This window comes from Martes martes (assembly GCF_963455335.1).
Source record: "Martes martes genome assembly, chromosome: 8".
NCBI classification, from domain to species: Eukaryota; Metazoa; Chordata; class Mammalia; order Carnivora; family Mustelidae; genus Martes; species Martes martes.
In genome coordinates, this window is record NC_137895.1 from 9,880,291 (window position 1) to 9,899,866 (window position 19,576).

Below are 19,576 nucleotides of genomic sequence, written 5' to 3' on the forward strand. Positions count from 1 at the left end.
CCCATGTGGCGTTCGACACCTGCCCAGTGCTTCTGCTTGCCCATCTGCATCTACAGCTCCAGAGACAACTGATCGGCTTGTCGCGAAGCTCCTTTCCTTATGCTCCTTTTGTAGGAGACAACACTCGGCCCCCACAGTGAGGACCCCAAATCTCCCCCCGGCACCCATCTGAGAGGATAAAGAGAAGAGACGTCGGATGAGCAGCTCTCCGAGGGCCTTAGCTCCTCGACCATTGTGGAGGCGATCTGGCCAGGCTCGTGAGACGGTTGAGTTCAGTTTGACGGAGAAGGAAGCGCTTAGTTTAGAAACCAGGCTAGAAAGAATTGAGAGGAATGCTGGCCGGCCTGATTAAAAACACGTGCTTATGTCTTCACCTTTTCTGTGTCTAAGGGTCACCGCTTTTCGCCCTTCTCGTCTGGGGAAATCGCTAAGGGCCAGCCAGGGCCTCCTGAGGCAGCGCCGAGGAATGGCCACCAAGGGTCCCAGGTGTCTACCTCAACAGCTCTACCCACGTTTTGGTTGTTAGCCAACTGTGCTCAGCCAGGGACAGTGTAAATATTCTGCGCTGAAAATGCATTTCAGTGTTAGTAGGAAGTGCTTTAACCTAACTGGGACGTCCTCAACCGATCACCTCCCAAAGAACGGACAACGAGCATCCATCATGGCTGCCGGCAACAGCTTAGCGACAGGCAACCGAGAGAAAATGGCGCCGGGGCGCGCGGCCAGTGACCGTAGGCCCAGGCTGGCGCGGCCATCTACGAGCGCCAGCCAGGGCCCCTAAAGACCTGCCCGGGCTTAAGACGCCTGAAGATCCTGACACTTGGCGACTGCAATATGGAGGACAGTTATTGTGTCTGCAACGCAACTTGCACAAGGAGGCCCGGGTTCCGGCTCGCGTTCGGAACCCGGCAAAATCCTCTATTCTCCAAACAGAATGCGTTACGCACACTGCGCATCTTCGCAATAGTGGGCCGGGTAACGACGCAAAGAATGTTACGTCGCACTGGAGGCTCTTCCCCCTCACCCCACCCCACGTTCTAGTTCAGGTGGCGCGAGAGCTCTACGCCCGCTTCGTACTTTATTTTTCTTCTATCGACTGCAAAACGTGCCCGTCTGCGCAAGTGACGTAAAGTGCTTCCAAGAATACCCTTAGTACTCCGCCAAGCCCTCGGGCTATTCCAAGGCGCTGTTTACGTATCGTCTCCGACGTACGTAGCGTTAAGCTGGAGCAGTCTCAGCGCCGGCCGCCATTTTGTGCAGTCGCTGGGAAGGAAGGAGACGCCTAAACCGCGGCACTGCCGGGTTTGAGCGTAGCCAAACCTACCCACTGTTTTTATAACCCCGATTCTCTGTGTTTTGCTCCCGTCTCCGACGAGAGAGGCGGCGACGGTGGCGTCTGCGACGGGAGACAGCGCGTCGGAGCGAGAGAGCGCCGCGCCTGCCGCCGCCCCAACAGCGGAGGCGCCGCCGCCATCGGTCGTCACCAGACCGGAGCCGCAGGCCCTCCCGAGCCCGGCCATCCGTGCCCCGCTCCCAGATCTTTATCCGTTTGGGACCATGCGCGGAGGCGGCTTTGGGGACCGGGACCGGGATCGTGACCGTGGAGGGTAAGGGGGGAGGGGGAGAGGGAAGGCCTCGAGTGTGCGTGGGCTGGGGGGAGGGGGAAGGTTGTTTGCTGAGGGAACCGCAGCCTGCGGCCGAGCGGGAGACCTGGAGCGGACTGCGGGCCTGGGAGCGACGCCTCCGACAACGGGAGGCGAGGCGTTCCTGGGACATAAGAGCGGTTTGGTGGGTGGGCCTGCTCCCCGGGATCACGGGTGACCCGGCGAGGTGGGGGAGGCGGCCTGGCGACGCCCCAGCCCCTCCTTGCGGACCGCCGTCGTGGCGGGGAGCGGGAGCGGCCCCCGTGCGCCGCAGACCTGGCCGGGCCTCGCCTCGCTGCCCGGCTTTCGAGCCCCGCCGATTTGGGCAAGTCATTTGATCTCCAGGCCTCCGCGTTCCTCTGTAAAACACGGATGTTCTTGCTGAGAAGAGGAGGAGGTCTCCGAGTGCGGCCTGGGAAAATCTTGATGCCAAATGGCTTCCCTTACGTTATCTGTCGCCAGAGAGGACTGTGAATGGCACTGCAAAGTAGAGACCAAGAGCCTGATTCCTAGTTTAAATACATCTTTAAATCCCCTGTAGTCGTATTTCAGATAATTCGAAGGGAGCACATTGGACAGTGAAGCAGGGGAATTGTTCGCCATGTAAATGATCATATTTGAGGAGGGAGGGTTTTTTTTGTTGTTGTTATACGTATAAGGGTTCCTCCCCATAGCCCGTTCTTTTTTCCTCCACTTGGCCTGGGTATATTCCCAGCGTGGTTAGAAAGTTTTCGATGGGATCATGCCACAGTTGAAAGTTAACAAGATTAAACCTGAAGTCTTCCCAGATAACAGATTGAGATCTTAACATCAGTTAAAGGAAAAAGTTGATTAAGAGATTGATGTTCCTCTGTGCTGTTACTTTTTTGTAATAAACCTCTTATCTCTGGATGAAAAGTAATGGAAAGCCAGTTATTGATACATACTTGACCTTGTGCAAGATCCTGGACCTTTGTGAGCCTAGTGGGCATCATCATTGCCTTTACTTTGCATTGTTCTCGGGAATTGAGGTACTATGTGAAATTGTGTCTCAGTAGTAGGTGTTCTGTTAATGATATTTTCTCCAAACATTTTGTCTTTTGTGGTTCAAACACAGGACTCCCATTCTAGTCACAAGCACTTCAATTATCACCCAAATTACAAAATAAAAAATGTATACCTTGTTAGGAATGAAAATACATAATATTAAATTTGGAGGGCTAGAAGTGGAATATTTGCTTAGTGTTTCACAGTATAGCTATATTTAGAAGTGAATTTCAGTGCAACCACTTAAGACAAAGAATTTGACATTACCCAGCAGAAAATGACCTGGTAATTCCTCTCTCAAGCTTTATACCCCAGACGGTAAAGCCCAGAGAAATCCTTGTACATGTACCCCCGGGATTCATGGACAAAAATGTTTTTACCAACACTGTGACAGTATTGGAAACCATTCTTATGTCTGGATAAAGTGTGGGTGTCCATACAGTAGAATACAATACAGCAGTGAAAAGAAAAGTACATCAACATGGATGACTCACAAACAAGTGAAAACGCAAGTTGTGGTAAAAAAGGATGATACCTATAAGAATACATAGGACAAGACTCAAAAAGCAAAATTAGAGGTGGTAGGTACAGGGTTTGTAAACTTGAAATAGGTAGAGGGAGCTACCAAGGTACTGATAATGTTCTGTTTTCTTGGATGTAGGTGTTTGGTTTAGAAGTTTAACCATATATGTTTTAACAATAAAAATTAATTGGAAAAAGTGAATTACTGATCCATACTTAACCCCATATTGACTATCAGATGACATTTTTTTAAAAGCTTTAAAAACTTCAAACAAAATGGCAGTTTTTTGTAAGGTCTGTGTCCTAATTATCCATTTACCATGAAATTTCACTTATGGTTTGAATAGCTATATTCTTTTTTTAAATTATTATTTCTTTAAAAATTTTATTATTTTTTATTAACATATAATGTATTATTAGCCCCAGGGGTACAGGTCTGTGAATCACCAGCTGTATTCTTAACTGAATGTTAACGAAGCTGAAGTGGATTATTTTGAAAAGGGAATGGAAGTGTGGTCAATGTACATGTAAAATCCAAGTTATGGGCCTTGTACATTTAAACTAGCATGATAATTTGCATGTAAATACATAAAATTTCAGACCTGCATTTATTGCAAAGCAATCAAAATAATTAATGAACAGTATAGTATGCCAGGGATTAGGATGTGTGTATCTTTAAAGGATGGCAAGAATGTGCTCAAAAATTCTGTAAGAGTAAGAGACCATCTTCAATATTGAGGGAAGCTTTAATTAGAAAGGTGGAAGACAGTGTATTTTTAAAGAACCCCGTGTTTCAAATTACATCTGTGGTGTAGAATGATAGATCTTGGTTAAATGGTCAGGGCAATAGAGAGATGAGAAAAACCTCTTTCTTCTTTGAATAAGCCTTAAAAGGAATGTCACTTTCCAGAGTTCTGTGTTCTTGTGGATCATTAGTTTGAGGTCTGGGTAGCATTGGAATGCAGGAGAAGCATTGAAACAGCACCTTCTAGGAGCCACATAAATTATTATAAACTAGGGTGACAGTCTCTAAAAATTGGTATTAACAATTCTTTGTAAGCTTGACAATCTAAAAACTTGGCTTACCTATTATAGGTAATAGGTTAGCTTCATTTGTAAAAAAGGGGGGGGGGGTTGATCCAGGTGGTCTTTAAAGATGATTGTTGTTCAGTATTGAGCTTTGGGCGTGAGAGCAAGGTGAAGATATAATTGATACTGTATCTTCAATATATGTATGTATCTTAGCTTCTGTTTTGATTTCTGATCTCTCTTACCAGTTCAGTAGTGTAAATGGAATCCGTCAAGTTCTGCCTTTTGAGTGAAGACACTTAGTGGTCCCAAGAAAATTTTCCCACTATCAGTCATTGTATGTTTGTATTTAGAGAAATGTCTAGCTGAGTAAGTTTTAGGAACACTTTGAATTCCAGGAAATTGAGACCCTTTAAAATAATACAGCTACTGCCTGGGGCACCAGGGTGGCTCAGTGGGTTGGGCCTCTGCCTTCGGCTCGGGTAGTGGTCTCGGGGTCCTGGGATCGAGCCCCATGTTGGGCTCTCTGCTCGGCGGGGAGTCTGCTTCCCCTTCTCTCTCTGCCTGCCTCTCTGCCTGCTTGTAATCTCTCTCTCTGTTAAATAAATCTTAAAAAATAATAATAATAATACAGCTACTGCCTATCAGTTACAAAGTGGAACCGTCAGCAAGATGATGTTATGAATGGCTTAGAGTGGAAAAAGGAATCAATTCAAATTCAGGAGTAGGGAAACTGAGTGAAAACACAGTGTTAAGTGTATACTACTTGTATAAGAAGCAATGCCCCACACTTTAATAGGTCGAAGTATGGAAATAAAGACCCATCTTCACGTTCTGGGAAAAGTTGGAACATTGTGAGTTCACCTAGTGGTCATTTGTATTCCAATTGAACTTGTCTGTTAGAAATGTTAGATAAAACAAAGATTGGCTTTAAACGTTAGTTTTTTAAACCTTAAATAAGGGGTGCCTGGCAGGTTCAGTAGAGCATGTGACTCTTGATCTTGGGGTCGTGAGTTTGAACCCCGTGTTGGGTGTAGAGATTACTAAAAAGAATGGACTTAAGTACAACCTTAAGACGTACTTTTTATGGTAAATTTATAGTTAATAATACTATTTCCCTGGGAACAAAAAGGTGGGGATGAAGAGGAAAAAGGTCATAAAACAGTTCTCGCTGTTCATTAGCATACTAAACGGAAGAGTAGCCTGCTGGTCTTAGAGGGGGCCCTAGTAGTTTTCTTTAGATTAGCAGGCAGTAGGAGTGCTTATCACAGTTCTAGATAAAAGGTTCAAGATACTGTTCCAAGTATGGGGCGACTGGGCTTGAAATACATTTTTTTTTTAACCTGTCCACAGTGTTGCCTTTAATTGGAACATAAACTAATGTCTTCCCTTGCATATATGTCTCAATATTATATAGGAATAGAGACTTCTGTTATACTCAATTTACTATCTCCAGCACCACTTAAAACTACTTGGTACAGTGACTATTTGCTCAGTGAATACAGTTATGCCAACTTACGGAGTGATTACTATGCCAGATACTTTCTTAAGCACTTTATCTTCATCTCAGTCTCCAAAGTGATAGTATTATGTCTACATAAGAAACTGGAGGGGTGCCTGGGTGGCTCAGTGGGTTAAGCCTCTGCCTTAGGCTGAGGTCATGATCACAGGGTCCTGGGGTCGAGCCTCACATTGGGCTCTCTGCTCAACAGGGAGTCTGCTTCCCCCTCCCCTCTGCCTGCCTCTCTGCCTGCTTGTGATCTCTTTCTCTCTGTCAAATAAATAAATAAAATCTTTAAAAAAAAAAAAAAAAAAGAAAGAAACTGGAGTACAGAGAAGTTAAATTGTTAAAAATCATACCATAAAAGGCAGAATAAAATTTCAAACCTTTTCAGTGATTCTAGACTCTGGTTTTCTAAACATAGGAGTTTGATTTTTTCCAGCTATTGTAATCATACCTGTAACAATATTACTGGATAGTAAAGGAAGTTCTATAAACTTTTTCTCCATACCTTTGAATAAGAATTTTTTAAAAAGAAAAAATATTGTTCGAGGGGGCTGGTAGTATCCTAAGAGAAAATCTTTTACTTGTTTTATGCCACCTAAGGTATGTTGCTTTTAAAATACTAATAAACTAAAAATTTTGATGTTTCTAGATTCGGTGCAAGAGGTGGTGGTGGCCTTCCCCCGAAGAAATTTGGTAATCCTGGGGAGCGTTTACGTAAAAAGAAGTGGGATTTGAGTGAGCTCCCCAAGTTTGAGAAGAATTTTTATGTAGAACATCCAGAAGTGGCAAGGCTGACTCCAGTAAGTTTTGGGGATTGATTTCTTTATTTACCTTTTCTATACACAGTAATGACCAACTTGACATATTAGGCATATGATGGAAAGAGCACTTGGTCCCAAGTTCCACTATTTCTCCCTCTTCCTAGTTCTTACCGTGGGCAGATTACTTTTAATATTTCTGAGTATCTGTTTTTCTCATGGGGAAAATGCAACTCTTATCACTTGCTGCATTGACTCACAAAGTTGTGGAGGGGGTGCTTACAAATTGGTTGAAGTTAAATATGTATGAAAGTGCTATTACAGCTGTTAGAGGTGTATTTTCCAGTGTAATCATGGATTAGATCATTGTTTAGCTTGACGGGAACATAAAGTTTTGCATGTTTGGAATAACTTACTTTTTTTTTTTTAAACTGTGTTTTCTTCCATAGTATGAGGTTGATGAACTACGCCGAAAGAAGGAAATAACAGTGAGAGGGGGAGATGTTTGTCCTAAACCTGTATTTGCCTTCCATCATGCTAACTTCCCACGTAAGTGTTCTTCAAACCAGGATTGTAATTGTTAATTTTTATTGAACAGTACACATGGGTAATGGGTTATTTAAAGGTTTTGATTCAGGTTCAGTATTTTGTTGAAGAGGCAAGTAGAAACCTTTCACAAAGATGGTAATATATGTTTTGTTTTGTTTTTTAACTTCAAGGCTGGAAGTAAATGCTGTATTGTTGCATACGAGTTTTTTATGCTTATCTATAAATTCTTTATTTTAAAACTTTGAGTTTTTCATCTCCCTCTAGAAGTTTTGCCTCTGCCTTTTAGAAAACAGAAAGAATTGGCCTTCTAGCTGGGTATAACTTGGCAAATAATATGTGACCAACAACCGTGTGCCCATGCTCTGTTAGAGACGCTAGGTTCGTGGTTTTAAAGTATTGAGGGAAGGGGGATAGATAGCTAAAGCAACAGTCCTCTGAGGTAATACTCAGCAGGTCAGAGATTAAGCAACTAAAGAAAGAAATGGCACTTTTCTTGGAGAGATAGAAAGCTGGGTAAATCTTTTCCTTTGATGAGTTGAACAGTTTTTTAGAATTCTGGCTGTGTCCTTAGTTGTACCTAAAAGTGCTGACATCTGTTCCCTTACAGAATATGTGATGGATGTGTTGATGGATCAGCACTTTACAGAACCAACTCCAATTCAGTGCCAGGGATTTCCTTTGGCTCTCAGTGGCCGAGACATGGTGGGCATCGCTCAGACTGGCTCTGGGAAGACTCTGGCGGTAGGTACCACCAGCAAGGGAATGTTAACATGATGGTAACTTACTTTGCTATTCTGATTATCCTGTTAATTCTTAATTCTTAAAAAATTCTAATTCAGATAGTATAGGTAATATTTCAGGTTTCTTAGCTATGGGAAATGTGTGCAAGTATTTTGTGTTCAAATTTACCTTGCACATAATGTGTAACAGCTGTGAGTTCTGTTTTCACTTTTGCGGTTAGGTGTTATCAGTTAACTGTGATAATTTAGAATAATGGCTTAGTTTTGGAATAAAGACTATTGTTCTTTCTCCCCTTCTCCCCCAGTATTTGCTGCCGGCGATTGTCCATATTAACCACCAGCCGTACTTGGAAAGGGGAGATGGCCCAATTGTAAGTGTGTTCATAATTCTTAAAATAAGCACAATTTAATGATAACTGTGTTTCAGGCACTGTGCTTGGCCTGTGTTTTCAGATTTCATTCTCCAACCCACCCTCCATACCTGGAAATGAAGTTACCTCCACCTTACTGAATAAAGTTTGATAACAGCGCTGTTAAGCGATCAGTCTAAAGTCATACAGCTGTTAAGTGGCTGAGTTTGAATTTGAACCAGTCTTACTCTTAACCGCTATGCATACTGCCTTCTACTGCTTCATAATACTGCATTTATTCTGCAGTAAATTCTAATACAGTTTCGAATTGCTTGTTGGTTCTGTGAGGAATAAGGAAGTATGAAATGATGTCCCTGCCATGTATATGTAAGTCAGATTTAGGTTGTGTATTATTTGTGGTTAAGTAATAGTTTTTTAAAAGATTTTATTTATTTATTTGACAGAGAGAGATCACAAGTAGGCAGGGGGGGTAAACAGTCTCCCTGCTGAGCAGAGAGCCTGATTTGGGGCTCCATCCCAGGACCCTGAGGTCATGACCTGAGCCGAAGGCAGAGGCTTAACCCACTGAGCCACCTAGGTGCCCGGGTTAAGTAATACTTTTGTAAATGTTTATAGGGTAGTATGGTTTTCTGGCTTGATTATTTTCACTTAAGCTACTTTGTGTAAAATGTGTGTAGTGGTTATGGAATGTTTTTTAATACCTTCTTAACCTGTTTTTTAAACATTGAGGGATGCCTGACTGGCTCTTTAGCTCAGGGTTGTGAGTTGGAGCCCCATGATGGGTGTAGAGGTAACTTAAAAATAAAATCTTTTTTTTTTTTAAAGATTTTATTTATTTATTTGACAGAGAGGGAATGCAAACGGGGAGTGGGAGAGGGGGAAGCAGGCTCCCCACTGAGCAGGAAGCCCAATGTGGGGATCAATCCCAGAACCCTGGGATCATGACCTGAGTTGAAGGCAGACGCCTAACAACTGAGCCACTGAGGTGCCCCTTAAAAATAAAATCTTAAGGGGCGCCTGGGTGGCTCAGTGGGTTAAAGCCTCTGCCTTCAGCTCAGGTCATGATCCCAGGGTCCTGGGATTGAGCCCCACATCGGGCTATCTGCTCAGCAGGGAGCCTGCTTCCCCCTCTCTCTCTACCTGCCTTTCTGCCTACTTGTGATCTCTCTCTCTCTCTGTCAAATAAATAAAATCTTTTTTAAAAAATTTTTAAAAAAATAAAATCTTAAAAAAATGAGCTTGCATTTGATACGTTTTTACAAATAGGTACGTTGTTACAGTGTGTCTGGGTTCTAATTTTGTGTTGTGTATAAGTCATTGTTTTTTGCCTACACGTCTAAGAGCTTAAGCTAGAAGTCAGAAGTGTCTGCTTTGCTATTTCCTTATTCGTTTTTTTCCTAATAGTTAATCCATGGTTAAAGCCACTTGTTCATTTTGTAAGAGTTGTTTAGTTAAAAGTAGGTAACAACCTGTAAATCCACTCAAATAGCACACAGACTATTAGGCATCCTGTATCAAAAGTAAATCCCATATCAGAAGCATGTGTCATTTCATAAGCTAAATATTCTCCGTTTTTTGCCACACTCCAGTGTACTCGTCTTAACCTGTGCTTTTCACATCTCCTCACATATTTTAAAGTATCAGATTAGACAATACAGAAAGAACTTAGATGACCTTTTGGGTTTTTTTCTTTTTTAACGGGATGGGTGTCTTAAACGTGTGTTTGTTTTAGTGTCTAGTTCTGGCTCCTACCAGAGAGCTTGCCCAGCAAGTGCAACAGGTGGCTGATGACTACGGTAAATGTTCTAGATTGAAGAGTACTTGCATTTATGGAGGTGCTCCTAAAGGTCCTCAGATTCGAGACTTGGAGAGAGGTAATTTTAAAAATTAATGATTTTTCTCATTTTACCACTTTTTATGAGTGAAGTTGGAGAGGAAAATAAAATAGTGGGTTCTTGGGGGAAAAAAGTGTTTCAGCAGCTTAGAAATTCTCAGTTGTGGTTAAATTGCTATTAAAGGAATGTTTAATGTAGTTAGAGACTGAAACTTTGTGGTGATCTGATGATTATACATAAATCTTGTTACGTCGTGCTTTCCAAGTATTGTGTTAAAATTTAGCTAGTGCTCTGCAGCATCGAAAGTGCCACCAGAGCTGGCACTTCTTAGCTGAGACTGGTACAGTGTTTATAAAGAACTCTTAATTGGCTACATCTTTGGTGGTGTTTTACAGGTGTTGAGATCTGTATAGCTACTCCTGGACGCCTGATAGATTTCCTGGAGTCAGGAAAGACAAATCTTCGCCGATGTACTTACCTTGTTTTGGATGAGGCTGACAGGATGCTTGATATGGGCTTTGAACCGCAGATCCGTAAAATTGTGGACCAAATCAGGGTGTGTAAAACTGATGATACCCTGTCTTTATGCTCATTGGCTGTCACAGTTCTTAGCCTAAAGGAAAGCTTTTCTTTTCCTGGTAGCCTGATAGGCAGACATTGATGTGGAGCGCGACCTGGCCAAAAGAAGTAAGACAGCTTGCAGAGGATTTCCTTCGGGATTACACCCAGATCAATGTGGGCAATCTGGAGTTGAGTGCCAACCACAACATCCTCCAGATTGTAGATGTCTGCATGGAAAGTGAAAAAGACCACAAGTAAGATTTTCCTCTTTCGATAATGCTGTTAAAGCTTTCCTAATAATCCTCCCAAGAGTTAAAGCACTGAAGAAGTCTGAAATTTTTTGAGGCCCCAAAAGAGTAAAAGCAGCACTAGCTTTCCAACTGTCCATTCTTTATCTCATTCTCCAGAGCATTGTGGTTACAAGCAAGGATTCTGCACCCTTAAAATTAAGTCCCAGTTCACATAGTTATCAGCTGTATAAAAAACATGAAAAGAAAGTACTACAGCTTTGGGGAGTTGATATTGTAGGCGTAGCTTTTACATTATGTATGGGGAGGTCATCTCTGAATGTGTGCATTTTTACTCGTCTTGTCTTCAGGTTGATCCAACTCATGGAGGAAATAATGGCTGAGAAAGAAAATAAGACAATAATATTTGTAGAAACAAAGAGACGCTGTGATGACCTCACTCGAAGGATGCGCAGAGATGGGTGAGTTCTGCGCGGAAGTAATTAGCCACAGGTTTTATATATATAGTTCAGTAGGACTTTCTAAGTTGGTGTGACAGATATTCTATACTATTTCAGTAATATCTGACATGCACTTGGCTCTTCGGATGGACAGGGTAATCTATTCACGTAGCCTAATAAACCTTGAGAATTCTGTGTAGTAGTGCTTTTTAAAGTTTAGTTCACCTCTCTTTAAAACATTTCTGAAATATTGGTCACTTTTCTTCTGACAGTTGGCCAGCTATGTGTATCCATGGAGACAAGAGTCAACCAGAAAGAGATTGGGTACTTAATGGTGAGTTCAGAACTGAACATTGTCCATATTCTGTTCTAGGGGTGGGTAGACTTTCTGTAAAGGGTCAAGAAGTAAATATTTTCTGCTTTGCAAACTGTACAGTGGCTTGTGTCACAGTCATTGGCTCTGATATAATAGCAAAAAGATGGCCATAGGCACTATGTAAAGAAACAGTCTTGCTTTGTTGTAGTAAAATAGTTAAGACAGATATTGCCAGATTTAATCTGTAGGCCAGAGTTGGCCCAGCTTTGCTCTTGTTAAATGAGTAATAGGGACATTTTGTAACATCTCTACTGTCCTTGAAGGTCAGTAATACTGGCTGTTCATACTTTCTCGTAACTTAGACCACCCTTTATTTAATAAGATCTTGTCCTTGTTAATGTTCTGATGTTTATCAGCCTGGAGAATTACCTAAAACCCTATGCTTCTGGGGTTTGGGGGGGTGGTTTTTTGTTGTTGTTGTTTTTAAGAGAGAGCTGGTGAGCAGGGGAAGGGGCAGAGGGAGAGGGAGAGAGACTCTCAAGCTAACTCTGAGCTCAGAGTCCTATGTGGGTGTCAATCTCACGACTCTGAGATCATGACCCAAGCCGAAACCAAGAGTTGGACACTCAATAGATGATGCCACCCAAATGTTCCTACTTTGGGGATTTTTATGGAGGCTTCATAGCATAGGCCTGATTGATAATATTAATTCAATCTCTAGTCCCTCTTCCCTTCCCCAGGGATGGGGGGTGAGGCTGAAGGTTCCAGGCTCCCTTATAAGCATGGCTTGGTTTTTCCGGTGACCAGCCCCATCCCGAAGCTCTCTGGGATTCCACAAAGTAGTGTCTCAGCACAAAAGACAACTCTCATCACTCGGGAAATTCTGAGGGACTTGGGGTCTCTGTGTCAGGAACCAGACAAGGTCAAAGACCAGGAATAAAAGATTCCCCTAATCATCTCTGTATAAGGGTTTTAGGAACTCAGGGCCAGGACTTGGGGGCAGAGATTAATATACATACTTTGTTATTGCAAAGGAAAGTAGTGTTTCTCCTTTGATTCCGCATCTTAAAATTGCTTCCTCCTCCACCCCCTACTTTTGGCTTTATTTCATTTGGAAGGTAACCTCAGTGTGGTAATTTCAGGGGAAAAAATTATAGCTCATTTTAATTTTGTTATAAATTGCTACACAGAAAAAAAAATAAATAAATTGCTACACAGTTAATAGTACTTCATTATTAGAGGTGGTTTTTTGTCCGTTGTTCCTTTGCTACGAGTGAGTATAATAAAGATTTTCAAAGAAGTACTGTTTCCCTTGAATTCAAAAGAGTTTGGCATGTTCTGACACCATTATTTGAAGTTTAAACCTGGTAAAATAAAAAGGCCAGATAGTTAGGAATGTTTGTATGGTCATTTTATAAAGGTAACCACTTAGCCTTGGTTGTATAACTTGGCTTTCTTGGCACTCTGCTTGTTTTACAGAGTTCCGTTCAGGAAAGGCGCCCATCCTCATTGCCACAGATGTAGCCTCCCGTGGGCTAGGTTTGTATAGATAGGGGTCTCTGTCAATGGTATATGTATCTTTCGGTTTAAAGATTTGTTTGTCATTTCAAACTAGAGTTTGTATATACGTGTGTTGAGATAATTGTTTACAAGAGAAGAATACAAAGTGTGATTCCCCCCAACTTTTTTTAACCTTGGTTTTTGTTTTTTTGTTTTTTTGTTTTTCCTTTTATTTTCAAAGTCTCTTCCTGCTCCTGACAAATAGGCTTTGGTCTGCAGCAAGGCCTAGGCATGACTGTGGAAACGGTTAGAGGGGCAGGAGACATTCAGTTGAACAGCTCAGCCTCTTCCTGGTTTTATTCTCTTTTCTGGCTGGGTAGAAGGAGCCTGATTGAACCTAGCTGATAGAAGCTGTGTCCACAGTTGTCCTCCCTATACCAGTCTATCTGTACCAGATGTGTATGTGGAAGCCCAATTCCATGAATGCTAACACAGTATATTCTTGGGATTTAGTAAGTCTATAAATAATGTTATTCAGCAGTTAAGTCTACATTGCTCAATTTTATTTACTGGTGTAAAATTATCATGGACACTCAGTTATCCCCTCTTCCCACCCATGTTCTATATCATCAGTGTGCTGTTTCCCAATGTAAGAACTTCATTTGAAGCTCGTGTTCTTCTGGAGTTTTCCACCCATTATGATTTAAGATTTAAAGAACAATTTTGTGTTACTTTATCCCGTTATTCTGAGGTAAACAGGTATAACTCAAAACTTTTGTATTAGAAAAAGATGACATTATCTCTATCACAAAGATATTTTTAAATTATTGGCAGGTATTTAATTTCTTGCCTAGTAATTCCCTTACAGTACTTAACATTAAGGGGATAAGTGTTCAGCCGGAGTACAAAAGAATGAAGGCTTTCTATACATAGCACTCATCATTCCCTCCTTCAGAGGTGGTGACCTGCAGCCATGACTGAAACTTGACTCTGCCCTCTGAGGTCATGTCTGGATCTGTGCGGTTAGAACTCGGGCCTGTTGGGAGAAGAGGCTGAGGCCTGAAAGCAGTTTACACAAAAGCTTTCAGTGATGGTGGTTTTTAAACAGGCTTGCTATGTGCTGGTAGCTTCTTTGTGCATCTTGCCTAGACAATTAAAAATATTTGTTCATTTTCCCCCTGCATTTCTAAACCAAATCAATTGGCTGCCATTAGAATAATTTAGACTCTTACCCCGCCCCCACTCATCCACGTGAGGGGAGAGGGAAGGTACCTGAGTCTGTTTCTTGTTACTCAGCATCAGTGCTTGTTTCGGGCCCCTTGTTTGCTGCCTTGTAAAAATCAAAGGAGGGGGAAAACCCACCAAAATGGCAGAATGCTGACCAAGGTCCTACAAGATCCTGGAAAGTGAAGGCTTCTACCTCACAGACAGGGGTGCAATTTTCAGCTGAGTCACCAGGCCTTTTTTCACTTCCTGTCGAGCGATGGCCTCTTAAATGTTCCCTTCAGGTAAGTTCTTCCCTTCCTGTAGTTTTAACGATAGTCCTCCTCAGGAAGCCACTAGTCCCCTTTCCACTGGGATAGTTTTAATTTTTTCCTTTTTTTTTTTTTTTCTTTTTGTTTAAACTACACACTGTGAAACTAAAAGTATTGAATTTATTTTGTTTTGTTTTTTAACAGAAGCTTTGCTAGCAGCTGCAGATCACTCAGTACATGGCCGAGGCAAATCTGCATTGGCCCGAAGCCGCTCTAGATGAGCCTGTTGGTTCCTTTCAGTCCCGCCCACTTAGCGATCGGATGCTCAGGCCATGTCCTAGGGCTTGTCAGACAGAAAGTTGTTCTCCTAGGCAGCTGGCCAAAACATTAACTTCTCAATTTCTTATCCTGCTACAGCATCTTCTCTAAAGGCAGCAAGATTATATTGTGGCAGCGCACAAGTAACATCAGGGCAGGCTTGACTGGAGAAAACCAGATTCTGCGCTTGCTCCTGTGTGCCCTGAGCCAGCCCTGTGTGTACACACAGGACACCTTTCTAGTGTGAAGACCTGGCACCATGTCTGTCCCCTGTTGAAGCCCTCCAGAAATACTCCCAAGTCTTAGTTTCTGAACTGTTGACTCCTGTCCCCAGTGCTTTCTGCTAGGAAAGCACAAATCTGCGCGTTCAGTGCAGTCCCTCAGCTTGCTCTGCTGCCCATGTCAGACACCGTGGGACTGACTAAGGAGCATTATCCCAGCTCCGAAGACCTGGCCATGGAGCATAATTCCCATCCCCTCACCTTCCATCCATCCTGGCCCTGTCCATTTTTGTTTTTCCTTTGTTGCATCAACGACCCTAGCCGGAGACTCACGCTGCCCCCTGTGATAACTGCCTTCTCGTCTTTCTGGTGTGATTTCAGGACTTTAGGGGTCAGTAAAGACTGAGGAGCCTTTATTGTAATAAGAAACAGACATTAATGCCCCTTTCTTCACAGGCCCTTTAACAACAGCTGAATTTTTTTTTTTAATCATCTCCCCTTTTCCCCTGAAATTAATCCAGTCTGGGCAATAGATGCAGTCTGACCCTTTGGATGTAACTTACATTTTTTTTATTAATTATTTTTTTCTACAATCACCCCAATTATCCTTGGGGGAGGCGTTGGAGGACCTGAAATTTTTACCCGAACCCAGGTTCTCCGGCGCTTGGCAACCAAATGGGGCTACAGAGAAGCATCTAAGCCAGTTCACAGAGCGAGCGTGTGTGGGGACTTCTCACTGCCACGGACCCTTGATGCATGCTCCCCGCGCTCCAGTGGTCCCGTGTCAGAAGGCGGAGTTTTCGAAAGGAGGCCGCCAAAAATAAAAGGCAAAGAGACGGGATCGGCTGCAGCGGTTTCCCAAAGGAGGAGGGAGTGTGCATCGGTCTGGTAACAAACAGAGAATGTTTTTTAATTATTTATATCACAAAAATCTGTGTTTTATCTAGGATATTTTCTGAATATTCTTTGTAAAATGCAGATTTTTTTTCCACAAAACATTAGGATTCTTTGTTATATTAGATTTGTTTGTTTAAGTAGGTAAAAATATACATTTAGCTGAAAGCATTACACTAACATTTACATACTTTAAGCATTAGGAGGTTATTGAACCCAATTCCCAGCAGTGGATAGAACATTAAACTATCTCAAGGTTTCATGGTTTTTCCCACCCTCTTTGGCTATTTAATTTCCCAGGTTATGTAGACAATCTTCGATAATTGAAGCAAGTAACTGAGTTGAAATAACCTTGAGTTGAGCAAAAAACAAAAACAAAAACAAAACACCTCATTTGGCAGAGCTGGGCTTGGTTTGGTAGTACAGTGAAATTTTAGTGTAATGTGCTCTTGCGATAATTGAAAGGGGAAAGCTAATTCAGATAATTCTGCAAAGGAAAATAGGTGTGTACTTAACTTTGACTTTGATGAGTTTTTTAAAATATGAGAGCAAACATTTTTTAATCTAAATATTTCAATTAAGTCTTCTTGAAAATGTAGTAATAAAGTATATGAAGTTTCTTTTTTCATTTTGCTCTGTGACTGGTTTAAAGGTAAGTTTGTTATACTACTGGTAGATTTTGCCAGGCTTCTCCCAACAGAGTAGAAGTAATTTGACCTTGTACCTTATCGGTAGTACCACTTACCTTCTGCATTTCCAGTGTTGAAAAGGAACTGGAATTTGGTGACGATTCCTGCCGGTATATTGGTTAAAATACAGAGGCAGGAGGAGTTTGGATGGTTGGATGGGATTCCCTTGGGGTTTTACAGCTTGATAAAGATGCCACTTCCTGTGCATGTCCCGAGAATCATTAATCCTCTTTTACTCTGTTGGGATGAGTCTTTTTTTGTTCCTGTTCAGAGTGGTTACTAACTTAATCTTCTTTCCTCTTGCTGTCATCTGCATTCGTGCTTCCCACCTGTTGTTGGCATGTCCTTTACCTTCTCTTTCCCTGCCGCACCAACCTCCACACTGACTCGTCCTTGGCTTGGAAGATGTGGAAGATGTCAAGTTTGTGATCAACTATGACTATCCAAACAGCTCAGAGGATTATGTGCACCGTATTGGCCGAACAGCCCGTAGCACCAACAAGGGCACCGCCTACACCTTCTTCACGCCAGGGAACCTAAAGCAGGCCAGAGAGCTGATCAAAGTGCTGGAAGAGGCCAATCAGGCTATCAATCCCAAACTGATGCAGTTGGTGGACCACAGAGGAGGCGGCGGAGGAGGGGGTAAGGGTAAGTCCTGGAGTTTTCCAGGTACTGCCAAGGTATCTTTCTGTGCTTATTGTGCCCCCCCCTTTTTTTGGAAGTATGTTGCTCAATAACGGGACAGTGATTAGTAGTTTTTCATAATCTCTCTTAAGTAAGACCATGTGAAGGGTAGGGGTGCTGTCAGGATTGTCCTTTTGCAGCCCAGTATTTCCGTAGATGGTACTATAAAACTGACCTTTGTGTTTTGAAGTACATGGTGCATGTACTTCAGAATTAAGCTGAATTCCGGTTGCTTTTAATACCTTCAAAAGCCTCAGTGTATATTAGGTTTTCGGCTTTTCAGGGGAAGAGATGAGTGATTTCACACTATTCTGTGGTCTTAGAAACAGGTGTAGTTAATGGCTCTGAAAACTGGGTAGTTGCAAAATATATTAGGATCAGAACTTCTTGACTACCAATTTGGTTATTATTTTGTCCCAAACTCAACTGCATGCTGAAGCTGTTAAAATTACCCAAGAAGTTTCTTAAATAACAAGGTTTTTGTTTTTTAAGTGGGTTTGGAATTGTGCCTAGGATCCCAAAGCTTTGTGAGGTAATTGCGATGCCATCAGGTCCACGAAGGAACGTTTGAGAACCACTGCGTATTAGTAGAGGGCCTGGGGAGGGTGGTCCGAACTTAGCCGCTTGTCTTTTGTTTTTTAACCTGTGGTAAGTCACCTAAACTTCTTTCCCATTGTTCCTGCATTTTGAAGATTGTGTTTCTTGGTAAATCCTCAAAGGGGAAAGGGACCTAAGATGGTGAGAAGTGGAATGTTCATTGTTTTGAGTATGTCCTATTAAAGAACCAATTACGGGTATAGTTTCAAAGTAACTAATTCGGAGGCTGGCCTAGCTAAAGAGCGAGAAAGAATGTTGAATACTTTGCATCTGGTTGTGTTGGGTTGTATATTTGGCATTACTGGCATTAAAAATACCTCGTGTCCTCCCCTCAGGAGGTCGTTCTCGATACCGGACCACGTCTTCAGCCAACAATCCCAATCTGATGTATCAGGATGAGTGTGACCGGAGGCTTCGAGGAGTCAAAGATGGTGGCCGGAGAGACTCTGCAAGCTATCGGGATCGTAGTGAAACCGATAGAGCCGGTTATGCTAACGGCAGTGGCTATGGAAGTCCAAATTCTGCCTTTGGAGCACAAGCAGGCCAATACACCTATGGTCAAGGCACCTATGGGGCAGCTGCTTATGGCACCAGTGGCTATACAGCCCAAGAATATGGCGCTGGCACTTACGGGGCTAGTAGCACCACCTCAACTGGGAGAAGTTCACAGAGCTCTAGCCAGCAGTTTAGTGGGATAGGCCGGTCTGGGCAGCAGCCACAGCCACTGATGTCACAACAGTTTGCACAGCCTCCGGGAGCTACCAATATGATAGGTTACATGGGGCAGACTGCCTACCAGTACCCCCCTCCTCCTCCTCCCCCTCCACCTTCACGTAAATGAAAAACCACTCAAGTGGTAGTGACTTGTGCAGACTTAACTACATTTAAAGGAACGCTGTCTTTCCTTTTTTTTTTTTTTCTCTTCCCCTTTTTTCTTTCTTTTTCTTTTTTTAATTTTTTCCCCAACCATTGTGATTTGTCTTTCATGCAGATTAGTTAGAATTCACTGCCAGGTTTCTTCTGTCCGCCAAAATGATCCAGTCTGCGATAACAGATTTTGTAAAAACATATATAGAGAGCTGACTGGAGAAGATTTTTTTTTTTCCCCAACTTCTTGCATGTTGAGGATACTTGAGCTATTTTTCATCTTAAAAGAAAAAGTAAGGTATTAGGCCCTTTTGTGGGAGCCCATTTTCTTGTCCTGAGTTGGGGGGGTAGGGGGGGAGGGTAAAGGGTTGAATTCTGCAGAAGAAGATGGCATCTGTGCTTTAGGTTGCTTTCCTTACTGGGTTAGAAAACCAAGAGGGAATTCCCCGCACATTTTCTGTAATGTTTTTTAATGTTCCTCAGGCCTGGTGAGTTACGACAGTGCTTTCTTTGCCATTGTCCTTTTGGCTGATCGCTTGTTAAGTGCATTTGACAGTTTAAAAAAAATTCCTGATTGGTTTTGTCTCCCTCCTATTCTGCCTTGCCCCTTCCCAATTACTGAAAAATAACCATTTTAGTCCGGTTAGATATTGAATTTTTGAGTTGAGTGTATCTTTTAAATTAAAAACCCCAAGTGTTTATTGCAATGGTTAAATGTAGCATCTCAGCATCTGGTGGGAGCTGCCTGTCTCTCTTCCCCACATAACCAGGGACCATCTGTGAAAT

At 42.4% G+C, this 19,576-nt stretch overlaps 1 protein-coding gene across 2 annotated transcripts; it reads left to right on the plus strand.

The window, feature by feature from the left end:
- Window positions 1-1,215: 1,215 nt before the first annotated feature.
- DDX17 (DEAD-box helicase 17) lies at window positions 1,216-19,438 on the plus strand. 2 transcript variants are annotated; one of them, XM_080810740.1, is made up of 13 exons: window positions 1,216-1,607; window positions 6,377-6,527; window positions 6,935-7,034; window positions 7,642-7,775; window positions 8,080-8,145; window positions 9,878-10,019; window positions 10,376-10,536; window positions 10,623-10,795; window positions 11,140-11,250; window positions 11,502-11,563; window positions 13,025-13,084; window positions 17,048-17,290; window positions 18,259-19,438. In XM_080810740.1, the coding sequence occupies exons 1-13, from the start codon at window positions 1,558-1,560 to the stop codon at window positions 18,762-18,764; spliced, it is 1,959 nt and encodes a 652-aa protein (XP_080666866.1). In that variant the 5' UTR covers window positions 1,216-1,557; the 3' UTR covers window positions 18,765-19,438. The 2 variants fall into 2 exon arrangements, with proteins under 2 accessions (XP_080666866.1, XP_080666867.1); XM_080810741.1 differs by having other exon boundaries at window positions 17,048-17,284.
- Window positions 19,439-19,576: the final 138 nt, after the last annotated feature.